The sequence below is a fragment of the Myotis nattereri genome, assembly GCF_964212035.1.
Source record: "Myotis nattereri genome assembly, chromosome: 18".
Lineage (NCBI taxonomy): Eukaryota > Metazoa > Chordata > Mammalia > Chiroptera > Vespertilionidae > Myotis > Myotis nattereri.
Window position 1 is genome coordinate 39761940 of NC_138093.1, and position 13376 is coordinate 39775315.

At 48.0% G+C, this 13376-nt stretch overlaps 1 protein-coding gene across 8 annotated transcripts in view; it reads right to left on the reverse strand.

Annotated features, from left to right (window-relative positions):
* MPZL1 (myelin protein zero like 1) overlaps positions 1 to 13376 on the reverse strand; it is a 30644-nt gene that overhangs the window by 9126 nt on the left and 8142 nt on the right. For all 8 annotated transcript variants that reach the window (XR_013997161.1, XR_013997162.1, XR_013997163.1 and 5 more), the window contains exons 2-4: positions 2550 to 2716; positions 1226 to 1439; positions 409 to 541 (exon numbers count right to left, since the gene is read on the reverse strand). Coding sequence is in view for 2 of the 8 variants with exons in the window: in XM_081112421.1 (XP_080968547.1) it covers positions 409 to 541; positions 1226 to 1439; positions 2550 to 2716 (514 nt within the window). In the remaining 6 variants the exon portion in view is untranslated. The remainder of the gene's footprint in view (positions 1 to 408; positions 542 to 1225; positions 1440 to 2549; positions 2717 to 13376) is intronic.

Here is a 13376-nt window from a genome sequence, read left to right on the forward strand (position 1 = left end):
GGAGTCATTTATTAGCACAACTCTTCTGGATTCGTTTTATAGCTGCTTAACTGAAAAGAAGCACCTGATGAGATTATCGCCAAGAGATAAAAATTAAACTCTGAAACTGGGTAAGTGATGTCTGTGGCTTAATAATGCCACTGGCAGAGTGGCTGGTACTGAAACAGAGCCGGGACCGCTGAGCCGCCGGCTGCACCAAATCTGGGGAAGAAACTGGGAAACAGGGATTTGTGTCCAATCCCACACTGACCAGCAGGCCACTAGTCCCCTAAGCAGACTGTCTGATTCTGGCATTAAAGCAAACTGTACTAGTAGCAAACTCTTCCCATTCTTTTCTCCATAAAAAATACAGACGTTTTTGTAAACCCTGGTCCCTACCCGCTCCCCTCCCCGGAAGCAGTTTCTCACCCGGTGTAGTCCCGCTTCGAGCTTCTCCTTCTGTAGAGGACAGCCAGAATCATGCTGATGAGGAGGGTGAGCCCCACAACCACAGCGGTCACGATACCCACCACCACCCACACCGGAAACACAGGCAACACCTCTGGAGAGAAAGAACAAAGCAGTGTTAAGGTCCATTGTGACAAAGAGAAGAAACGGAGTTTTATTCAACTAAGAAGCAAGTTATCATACCCTTTATTATTGTCCAAATTATGAGATTCTAGGATCTAAGTAATGACATGCAAAGAGTAGCTGACAGAAAATGAGATCCAGAACTCAGCATTTCTGCACACACAATCCCTCTCAACGCACTAGGATCCAAGCAAAACTGGGATGTGGCTTTACCTCCATCTACTCACCCACAAAGCAGACGTGGGAGACACCAGAACCTGCATTTCCTGCTGCTTCTCCAAAAATGGAAGAAACGGCTGTATTGTTTGCACAAACGCTAACACGCTCTCTTGGAGAATACTGAGACAGGACTGGCCTCTTCTTCCCCAGGCTCTGCCCATCGAGCATCGTGAATTTGGTCTCACTTCTAATTCACATGAAAAAGTGATCCTCCTGAACCTGGGCCACTGGGCTTCGGACGGCAGATGTGCACATGGAGAGACCGGCTGCTCACCCCGCATGTGGGCAGCAGTGCCCACCCTCAGGTTCCCAGAAACAGGGCGCACAGCCACTGGCAGATCGCTCCCGGCACACACACGCCCCACGTGCTCTCGTTTGCCACTCAACACGCGACACAGGGGACTGCGCCTTTACTGCCCAAATACTCCGGAGGTACCTTTCTCTACAACATAGAGGCGAATGTATCCCGGGTAGACGACGATGTCGGGAGGGTTTTTGACATCACAGATGTAGGTGCCATTATGGATGAACTGTATATTTTCTATGTTGATCGATGCGTCTTTCTTGTCGAGGTCCCCAGCCCAGGTGATTCTGTCCTTGAAGGGCGGGTAGTCCCCGATGTACACTTGCCCTTGGGAGTAGTGGAAAAACTGCAATTAGAGAAAGAGGACACGTGAGCGCTTCCCAAAAGCAGGAGTTCTCCACGCTGCGCACGCGGGGTGCTGTGCGGGCTCTTCGCGAAGACGTCAAAGGGAAAGAAACACGTCCCATTGCAATGTCGCGGAATCCAAGCCAGACAGGGATTTAGTTTCTGCTGAAAAACACACTTGTGTGTCTTCTCTCCTCCTCTCAACATCCCTGAGATACAGGGACAACCACAGTGACAACCACGCATAGTTTTACACATAAAAGGGAAACTCAAGCCATTTCCTCAAGGTCACAGCTGATAACAGGTCCCGGCAGAGAGTCACAAAGGAGGAAGTGAGGCTCAGCACTCAGTGACTCCATGGAGACAAAGGTCTTCGCCCCGGCTACCCTCCTAGCACTCTCTGTGGAAGTTCTACAGTCGCCACTTCACAGAGGAGAGGCGAGCGTGGGGCCCTGGTTAACAAGCACCCAGCGGAACCAGCCCTCATCTGGTTCTTGACTAACCTTCCTTTCAACCCCACTGCCTGCACTTCTGTTCTGCCACCTCCTCGGGTGACTCATCGACAGTCTTACTCCTAATTGCTCCCGGGGAGAGCACAGGCTGCTAGCCCCCATTTCTGAACACCTCACAGACTCCCTGCACAGAGAGCTCCCGGACTATCACTGGAACGGATAGACGTGCGTGTGTGTGTGTGTGTGTGTGTGTCTGTGTGTGTGTGTGTGTGTGTAAATACTTAAAAGAAATACAAATAAAAGTGCAGCAAATGGCAGCTGAACAGAGGCAGGATGAATCGTGAATGGAGTCAACAAGGTAAGCCAGGGGCTGCCCTGTGGAAAAGATACATTTCAAAATGGGATGTGATGGTGGAGGAGACGGGAGGGATGGCAGGTGACCGTGACCCACAAACACGAGAAAACAAGCTGCGTTTAAGAGAAACTGAACTGGTTTTTTCCTGGAGAGCCGGAAGCAAGAGAAGGGCCCTGAAGTCTGTGCCAGACGACAGCCGCACTGGGTTTGGGAGAGATGGGTCAGAAGGGCTCACTGAACACACGCAGCGGTGGGGAACCTCTGCGGGAGGGCTAGCCAAGAGCAGGCAGGCAGGCACTCCTACCGACACGGTGGTGTGGGATCCCTCTGGCTGGAAGCTCCAGGAGATTGTGGTCAACCTGCTGGTGGTGTTCGCAGACTTGAACTTGCACGGCAGCTTCCCTTGGGTCCCATTGGCCACGTAGATTTCCTTTGGGGTGTATACCTCCAAGGCTGACACGCCAGCAGTCACTGGAGAGAGAGAAACAGGAAGGGGTAAGAGTAGGATTGCATGGCCCTGGGTAGCTCAGCTGGTTAGAGCATCATCCAATGTGCCAACGTTATGAGTTCGATTCCAGTCAGGGAACATACAAGAATCAACCAGTGAATGTGTAAATAAGTAGAACAACAAATGTATCTCTCTCTCCGCCCCCTCCCCCTCTTCCATCCTCGGTGTCTTTCTCTCTAAAAGCTATAAATAAAAATTAAAAGAAAAAAAGAGTAGGCTTTAGCATGAATACCACAGTGCATATTTATCAGAGAAAATGACAAAGATACAAGAAAATTACTATATATATATATACACACACACACACACACACACACACACACATATACAGTAACCTGCTGCCATCATGTGCTGTATAAATCTCTGTCAAATATTCTATAGTGCCTTAACCGGTTTGGCTCAGTGGATAGAGCGTCAGCCTTCGGACTGAAGGGTTCCAGGTTCGATTCCGGTCAAGGGCATGTACCTTGGTTGCGGGCACATCCCCAGTAGGGGGTGTGCAGGAGGCAGCTGGTCGATGTTTCTCTCTCACTGATGTTTCTAACTCTCTGTCCCTCTCCCTTCCTCTCTGTAAAAAAAAAAATCAATAAAATATATTTAAAAAAATATTCTATAGCCAGGTACTTCCTACAAACAGGATAAATTGCTGATGGTCTAGGATAATTTTATTTTTTAGTAACAAGATGTTTTTAGTACTATTATAGTTTATCCATTCACTTGCTGAAGGACATCTTGGCTGCTTCTCTGATGGCCTGATTTTATTTTATTTTTTTAAATATGTTTTTATTGATTTCAGAGAGGAAAGGAGAGGGAGAGATAGAAACATCAATGATGGGAGGGATTGTATATTTTGACTTGGGTGGCTTTTGTATATTTTGACCAGGGTGGCTTTTCTTCTTCAAATTGTTCTCACATCCACGTGTTACACTGTAGTTGCTAGCACACTGAACTTTTCTCATCTTCCTTTTTTTGACTGATTTGAGAGAGAGAGGAAGTGGGGGATAAGAAGGGAGAGGGAACGAGAGAGAAAGGAAGAAACATTGATTTGTTGCTCTACTTATTTATGCATTCACTGGTTGCTTCTTATATGTACCCTGACTGGGGATCGAACCTGCAATCTTGGCATATCAGAATGATGCTCTAATCAACTGAGCTACCCGGCCAGGACTTATCTTCTATATCTAAAGCAATGAAAGCTATTCTAGGTAAGATGACATGTCATTTAAAAGCCTTGCTTTCTTATTTAACCCACCCACAGACCCATGCCTTCATTGGTGAAGTCGGTGTACTAGGTACATGCATACTCATGAAGTAGTCGACCACACTGGGTCCCATTTTAATTCACCCGTTGACATTTTCCAGTTAGCCTAAGCCCAGGAAATAGTACTTAAAATCCTATCAGTCAGAATATAAAAATAGCTTTCCCCCCCAACATCCATAATCAGAGGCAACTGCAGGAATTATGAGGCTTACTGCTAAAATAAAATAATCTTCCCTCAGAAAGAGACACTTTCATGGAAACAATGAAGGTTACAAAAAAAACTTATTTGACCTATAATTGGAAACCAGGAGAGCAAATTCAGAAAAGATTAAAAGCACCCATCTTCAAAATAAGGCATTTTTCTAAGACATCACTTGGAGAGAATCCGTATCTGGAGTGTCCCAGTCACTCTCAGAATGTCACGGACCGGCAGAGTAAGGAGGCGCTGTCCCGGGACCGAGGGACTCCGTCAGAAGTTCTCCTTCCTGAGTCTTAGCTGGGACTCCCAGCCCTCACAACCATCTTCCAAATATTTATTCTCAGGACACAATGGGCACTTTTGGCTATTCTTTCAAATAGCCGATAGCCACACTACACCAGGCAGATTTTTTCTGCTAAAGAGGGTGGATTATTATTATAGGGAACAATGGGTTATTATTTGTGGTCCAAGCCTCCAAACAAGCCCTCCTTCCACAGAGAAGCAAACAAAAGGCGTCCCGCGCCATTGTGGGCAGCAGCCCGGCAGCCCCAGGCCCTGGAGTTCGCAACGCAGGGCAGAGCCAGGCTGGCCGCTCTGACCCCCGGTTCCAGGAAGCGGCGCGGCCTGGCAACCTGATTCACCCCGTGATTCCGCCAGTGTTCCCCACAGTGAGGAGCCCCACAAGGAAAGGCCGTCTTTAAAGTCAATAAATAAGGCTTCTCAAGGATTTTCCCAAACCAGGCCTGCCCCGAGGCCTGGCTGCAAGACTGTCACCCTGAGTGTGATTGACAGATGGTCTTAGGCCAAGCGTCCACGTTCCCAGCCAGGAATTTGAACCAAAGACTAGCCAAATCCCTGAATGGCTTTGGGGCAATCTGTTTAAGACAGACTTAATTACGCAACCGTCTTGGTCCAGCCCCACCATACTGCACTTGGTTATCTCAGTGGCTTCCTGCTGGTGGCTGTTTCCGCCTTCACCCACTCACCTGCCGCCAATCCAGGGACTGGCCACAGAGATCCGGTCCGAATGCCCGGCAGCTCTTATCACTCCTTTGCTCAGAACCCTCCAGGGTCCCTCACATCAGCCAGGATCAGGCCACAGCCCTCACAGGCCTGGCCACCGCACAGACCTCTCCTCCACGTCCCCCTCAACACGCTGCAGCGACCACGCTGGTCACCTGGGCTCCTCTGCTTGTGATGAGCACCCCAAGTCTAGAGACTGGAGGTGTCCTAGGTGATCGTGATGCGTGAGACAGGAGGGGAGAGGGATCCCCTGTTGAAATGCTGAGTCTCTGCACAGCTGACCCCAGGGAGCAGGCCCAGCGGATGCCCTGCGTAACACTGCCCACGGTCACCACGCACAGGACAGACCCCAAAGTGCACAGCGCTGCCGTCTCTGACCAACCACAAGGGGCCTGAATGAGACGGTTGGGAAGTTTCTCCCATCTGAGTAATGAGAGGAACTAAACACAGGTTTCCTCTGGGACCACATTCCCTGCAGCCCCAGCAGGAGGAGCTGGCTGGCCTGCTAACAGGGGGAACGGGGTGCTTTGTGCAGACTGCCTCTAAGGGACTTGGGAGGACATGGACATAACACTGAGCTCACTGTGGAATTCAGAGGGCTCGTCCTCAGAGTCATAGAGAGTTTTCAGGGGCTAGTGAAAACAGAGAATGTAAAGAACGCTGAGATGTAGAGAAACTATTGTTCTAACCTACATCCTCCAGGCACTGCCACTGGAATCAGTCTGAATAGGAGAGTAAATAGGTTTATTTTAGGCTGAAGAATTAATAATCGGGATAGTGGCAACAATCGCTGCAAAAAATATGAAAGCTTCAGTTTAACAACCCATAGATGGGAGGGAAAGTGTTGAATCCCCGAAGAACCAATCGCCTCAGGAATAAAAACACAGAAATGAAATGAGAAGATGAAGTGATATGCCAATGTTTTCCTATCCCAACTCTAGATCCCGGGTATATGTTAACGCACACATACGCTTCACCATGGCAACAGGAGCTGAGCTCACTTTCTTCCTGAGGAAGGAATCTTGCCTCTAGAGTTGGAGGGCAAGAAAACAAACGAAAAGACAGAGTCAAATGAAAAGAGCCTGAAAAATCATGAGATAAGTGGTCAAAAAATTTGAGGAATCTACTCACCAGGGGTCAAATATCAAACCCAAAAGTTGATGTTCTTCTATTTTGGATGGAGAACCAGAACAGTTTGGCGGTTAGGGGGCGGGGGAAGCAAATGGAGAATACAAAACAACCTCCATCCCAGCCACAACAGAGAAAGCACATTCAAGGATGGGTTGCCCAAGAGGCTGTTCCGGACGGGATCTACTCAATAAATGATTGCATTAATATAAGTAACGCCTCCCAACGAAGCTGTCAAGATGATTTTACTCTAAGTGAGCTCAGACGCTCACACCATAGAGTCATCTGAAATACACCGGAGAAGCATTGCTGGAGCGAATCAACACTCTCCCGGCCTGGATGGGGGTTGGAAACTGTTCTCATGGAAGCAATTCCTGGTCGTGTCACTGCTGGGTCCACTGTAGTGCCCTGGTTTGTCAAAACCTCATCCTGTTAACAAACTGTGTTAAGATTCTCCTTGAGATGAAAAGAAGGCTTTTGTTTTGAAAAATTGTGGAAGCACTTTGATGTCACCAGTATATTCTCCTGCTTAAAAGAGTGCAATAAAGCAATTTATTTAAAAACAGCTCTCCAGCCTGTCTGTCTGGTGTTGGTACACAGAGGGAGGTGAGACTGCAGTGTCTCCTGGTACAAGCATGGACATGACCTTTTACATCACATGAAAAGAGAGGAGCCAGGGAGAACACTGGCACAAAATTCACCCAGTGGTCATGAGGATAATGTTCAGTTTCCTAGGTTAGAATGACAGCAGGCAAGCTTTTTTTTTTTTTTTTTTAATCCTCACCTAAGGATATTTTTTATTGATTTTAGAGAGAAAGAAAGGGAGAGACAGAAACATCGATGTGAAAGACACACATCACACCCTAACCAGGCAATCAAACCTGCAACCTAGGTATGCGCCCTGATCGGGAATGGAACTCACAACCTTTTGGTGTATGGGACGACACTCCAACCAAATGAGCCACTGGCCAGGGTACACGAGCTCATTTTAATATTCCTCGATCGACTCTACACACACCCCATACCTACACTCAATCACATTTTCCGTATATATTTTATTTTTCATAATACAAACCTCTTTTTTATTTTTTAAATATTTTTATTGATTTTTTACAGAGAGGAAGGGAGAGGGATAGAGAGTTAGAAACATCGATGAGAGAGAAACATCGATCAGCTGCCTCTTGCACAACCCCCACTGGGGATGTGCCCGCAACCAAGGTACGTGCCCTTGACTGGAATCGAACCTGGGACCTTTCAGTCTGCAGGCCAATGCTCTATCCACTGAGCCAAACCGGTCAGGGCAATAAAAACCGCTTTTTTAAAGAGAGAAGACATCAGTAAAGTTATAAGGTTGCTTCTATAATCTCCGTATGCCCAGTGAAAGCCATCAGCACATGACCAGGCTGGGTGTGGCCACTGCGGATGGTACCGAGGAGATGGTCCGCCCTCCCAGAGCAGGGCCCCTGCAGCTCACGTGATTCCTTCCTTCCAGAAGTGACTTCCTCCCAGTGTCAGCCCCAAACTCCCTGTGCTGTGCCCCCCATCCTGCCTGGCACCCTCACTCTGCTGGAACGATCAGGAGTGCGGGGACTGCGTCCGCCTGGTCCACCATGCTCTTCTCATTACCTCGCAGATGCCTGCCTTTTGTCAGCGTGTTCAACAAACACTTATTGAAAGTCAGAAAAAAGGAATGAATGAATGAATGAATGAATGAATGAATGGGAGAAGAATAAAACACACCACATTCAGATGGGCTCAGCCATGAAAATTACACTTGCTCTACCACAAATGGCTTCGCCATAATGACCCCAAACACATGGTGTTGCAGAGATTCCTCAGGTCAAGTCTGAACGCTGACACTCCTGTGCGGGAGGCTAAGCAAGCTTTCCTCCCATCACCTTCCTATTCGGATGAGCGCATCCCAAAGGAGACTCATCTCTTGAAATGCTCAATAAAAAGAACGCATGTACTTTTCCTAATACACAGGATTACCCAATTCTTCTCAGAGTCCATTCCTTCCCCCTGATCCACGTCCAGCTGGCCTCATCTCCATCCTCAACCTTTTCTGCACCAACAAAGACCTTTCTGTTTCTCAAATGAGAGGGATTCAAGCGGTCCTGAATCAGGCCAGTCACTGAGCGAGTCACTTGACTCCCGCAAGCCCTGCTGCTTCTCTGCCCTCCTCTGTGTGTGCTGTGCGTCTTTCTTCCCGGCCACCGCTTTCCTGTTTTCAACCAACCATTCATTCTTCCCAACCACGCTGGGACCCGCCCTGCCCTGGCTGGACCGGCAGTCCTGTGGGGACAAGTACATGAGCCTCTGCGTGCGGTGACCGGGGTGCCAGGACTCCCATTCAAGGCCAAGATCTCCAGTCAAGCAGTCAGCACATGCCACAGGGGTAGCCAACCTGAACCGAGGCATCTGCGTCCTGTCCACACAGTTCTCAGCAAGTGGACGAAAATAATACGGAGCTTTTGGTAAGAAATCGGATCATTTTACTTCTGACGGGTTATGCTCAGCATAAAGAACACGTTGAAAGCTCTGGGGCATGCATATCAGATACATAACAGGACAATGTTAGCTCTCCTTTCCTACTGCCCAGGTGTCGAAATGGCATATTTCTATTCAAGCCAAAGACCAGTGGGCCTTAAATCTATTTTTCCAAGCTCTCAAATCATATCAGAAGGTTTACTATCCATCAGAAGATATTTGAACCCAAATTTAATCCAAACCAGAAAAGACCAATAGAAACTATCAGAACAAGAGACTGAAAGGCTACGCCTACCTGGCAAGAAGAATGTTCCTCACCTCCAAAATCAGGCACAAAGGAAGCAGTGGGAAAACCACTGCACACGGAGTGCTCACTGGGGTTAAACCTTATTAAACTTGGGTACGTTTATTATTTCTCATCAACACTTTTGGGTGTTACCCATATAGACGCTCAGAGAAGCTAAGGAACTTGCCTGAGTCACTTATTGCAAACGTGGAGCAAACAGTTCAATCTAGAACCTTCTGACTCCAAAGGCCAGAGCTCTTCAAGAGCTGATGATGCAGCTTCCACGGAATCCTCTGTTCAAACAGAATCTCGTGGGGACCCAGCGTACAGAGGAGACAGGCAGTTTTCACACCCACGTCAGGCAAGTGCGCTCAGAACTACGGTAATGAATAAGGCCAGAACTACAATGCAGCCCAGTGGCCCTCAGCTTGGTTGCGCAGGGGGACCGCCTAGAGTGTTAGAAAAGAGTGACGCCTGCCCCAGCCAGTTTGGCTCAGTGGACAGAGCATCGGCCTGTGGACTGAAGGGTCCCGGGTGCTCAAGCCACGCCCCACGCTCATCAGGTGATTCTAAACTTGCAACCACCATCCAGCACACCAATGAGAGACAGGACTTCACTTAGGACATTGTGATGAGATGGTCCATGCTTGTCTGGCATTTGACTGAGTGTTACAGAGAGGTGTGTTGGCTTTTGAAATAAATATTAGTGCACATTCGTGGACCTGACTTTTTCCAAAGACAAGGGCAGTGCTGTACGACCTTCTCAATCAATCACACATTTACGCATTTAAATCTGCTTCATCCTACAGAGCGCGCTGGCTGCGGGAGCTAATGTGGCAGTGACCTCCACAGTAGCTGGATTATGTGTAGAACTTCGTGTCTGTGCCTGTTGTTCTTTATTATTATTTTAATGGTTAAAAATACACCGTAGGGTCCTGGCTGGTTTGGCTCAATGGATAGAGGGTCAGCCTGCGGACTGAAGGGTCCTAGGTTTGAATCTGGCAAGGGCACATGCCGGGGTTTCAGGCTCAATCCCCAATAGGGGCCGGGCAGGAGGCAGCCAATCAATGATTCTCTCTCATCATTGATGTTTCTCTCTCTCTCTCTCTCTCTCCCCCTTCCTCTCTGAAAGCAATAAAAATATATTTTAAAAAGTACACTGTAGGAGCCAATGAAATGCACACCAAACCTGTGAAAGCCCTCGAGCAGAGTTGCCATTACCCCTAGGAATCTAGTGACGAGAGCTTGAACACCAGCGCTCTGACTGGTTATTGAGAAGTTCAAGTCTAGGGAGACGGGTAAAGGCAGCACCTGCTGCTATGGCGGCCTGAGGCGGGGCAGGCCAACCACAGTTTAACTACATGGGAGGGGAGGAAACGCCTCATCCTTCTTCAAGCTATAGGCAGGCGCCCTCAAGCTGTGGCTACTACCTGGCTCTCCGTTGGGCAACCTCTTAATCAAGTGAAAATGTGCCCGTCCCAATTTCTTCTGTAAAGCCCAGTTTGAAAGCTCCCCTGCTGTTTCACAAAGCCCAGGCCTCAGCATGGCAGGCTAGGCCTTTCAGTGTGACAGCCCCTGTCCTGCTCTGCACAGGTGAGGGCTGCAGCTGGTGAGCTGGGTCGGCTGGCTCCCCGCCCCCAACATGCCGCGCAGGGGGCTTACCTCTGAGCACGGATGCCTGTGCTCTCTGGGCCTGGAAGGAGGCCCACCTCCGAACTGCTGCACAATCTCATGACTCCACCCAAACGTGACCTGGGCAAAGCTTCCCTGTCTGACCACCTCTTCGGTCCCATGGCTCAGTGGCTCCCGTCCGCCTCCGCCTCTTCTCCTTCGAGGGAGAGGCAGTCTCTAGGGCACTGGTACTGCTATTGCAGTCACCTCAACCTCCCCTGCGAGGCTCACTCCTTCCGGGGTGAACGCCATCTTACCTGGCATTTGTGTGCCCAACACACAGTATACTTCCTGGTGGTCAGAAAGCTCTCAAAGGACATTTAGGAGGAAACAGACCGATAGCAGCTGCATTTTTAGGATTCCTATACTGGGAAGTGATGGTTAATGAAATGTGTAACACTTTTCTCCCCCTTAAAATAAATGGAAGAAACCAACTTGCCCTTAAGTGGACACCTAACCCCAGCCAAGCATTCTGTGGCTCTTAGAAAAATCTGGCAGAGTCCCGACTCACCAGCACCAACTTACCACGCGGGAAGAGCTCAAGTGCAAACGCTCCCCGGGGGACAGGGGGTAAATACGGGAGGAATGGAAACTGGCCCCTTCCTGTTGGGATACAGGCTTGGTTACAATAAAACAAAAAAGACAGCCCCCATTAAGCACCTCATGTACTGGCCAGCAAACAACTGCTGGGTGCTGTGGGGGTGCAGACTCAGACACTCCGTGCGAACACACATGCGTCCACGGAATGTACACAGCAAACACGAGTGTCCATGGAGGCAGGAGAACAACAGACCCCCAGAGCCTGCATTTCACTTCCTGTTTACAACACCGTATCTTCCCGAAAAAAGTTTCTACCAAAGCTTCCCCTAAGTTTGAAAATGGAGAGGTCAGGGAGTGTTTTATGGAAAACACACTTGAATGTCATCTGGAATTGAGAAGAATCAAGATAGACACATGGGAAGGGCATTTTGCAGAGAGAAAAACACGAGATGATATGTAAACATGAATTATGTAGATTCATTGGGCTGGGGCAGAAGAAGACTTGAAGGTTGAAAATGTAGGCTGAGATGTTGGAACCGGATCCTGTGGGAAGTGGGCACCCCTGAGTGTTTTTTAGAACAATGGCCAGGGGGGGGGAGGAAGGGGAGAGGAGGGGGGGAGGGGCAGGAAGGCAGTTTGGAAAGTGGATATATATACATATATGTATATAAGAGTGTGGAATATACAAAGCTTGAGGAGAAGAGGTAAGGCTCAGTGGCTTGGTCCACAGTGTTGCCTCCTGAGCCTAGTATGGTGTCAGCCACTCAGTTAAACGGAGTCAGGCTGGGTCCCAGCCAGAGGGAGCAGCAGAAGAAAGAAGAACCTGCAAGAACCACACTGTTAAAACCCTGAGCAGCAGTCAGAGCATTGGGTGGTGAGGATGGCTCAATGTGGCAGCTTCATTCCCCTCCCCGTGGAGTCAGCAGCAGCAGGGCATGGCTTGCCGGTACAAAGGGCACCACACAAAGAAAGAAACGGGTGGTGCCCTGGGGCAGTTAAAGGCTCTCTGTAAACACTTAAGGCATCCAGAAGCCTTTCCTCCATGTGGTTGGAGACTTGGAAAGAGAAATTCTACAACACAGCAGGGTGGTTGCAAATATGTACTTTGGAGGAGGGGTCTAACACTACCATATATGAGCTGCGTGACCTTGGACAAGTTACACACCCCGCCTGAGTCTTAGTTCCTCATCGGTGACATTAATAACAATACTCATTATCACACAGTGTTGTTAAGGGCTGCATGAGATGTGCATATAAATTATTTAGCAGAGGCTTGCCTCATAATAAGCACTCAACAAATGAGGGAAAAGGAAAAGATATAGCACGAACTTAGTTATATGTCCAAATTCCTATGGGCTAAGAAACAGGAGTTACACCTGGCTGAAAAAAAAAAATATAGATAGATGATAGATAGATAATGACAGACAGACAGACAGACAGACATATTATCTGTGTCTACATCTATATTTAGCTATCTGGAAGAAGCTCATGCTTATGTTACCAGATGTACCAGTTAATAATGCGGATTTTTTTTCAATCGATGGAGTTACGCATATGCTGATATATATGCGATTTGATATGTATGCTATTTTGTTGTATTGACAGCAAGCTTCAAAACTTCATATGTCAAATTTTCTGAAGCTGCTAACATCATAGATATTTTTAAGTTTAAAAATGTCAAATTTTGTGCCAAAAAAAGCATTTGTGGGAAGTTTTAATTCATTACTTTATTTTGAAGAAAAGTGCTGCTGAAAGTTATCGTATACTTTGGGAAGCTTATGGTGAACATGCTCCATCTCAAGATCCTTGTGAGCGCTGGTTTAATCGCTTTAAAAGTGATGATTTTGATGTGGAAGAAAAAGAATGTCCAGATCAACCGAAAGAGTTTGAAGACCAACAATGACAAGCATTATTGGAGGAAGATGCGTGTCAAACTCAAAACCAACTTGCAGAAAGATGAAACGTTGCTCAGCAAAAAATTTCTGATTGTTCACAAGCAATGGGAAAGATTTTAAAGGAAGAAAA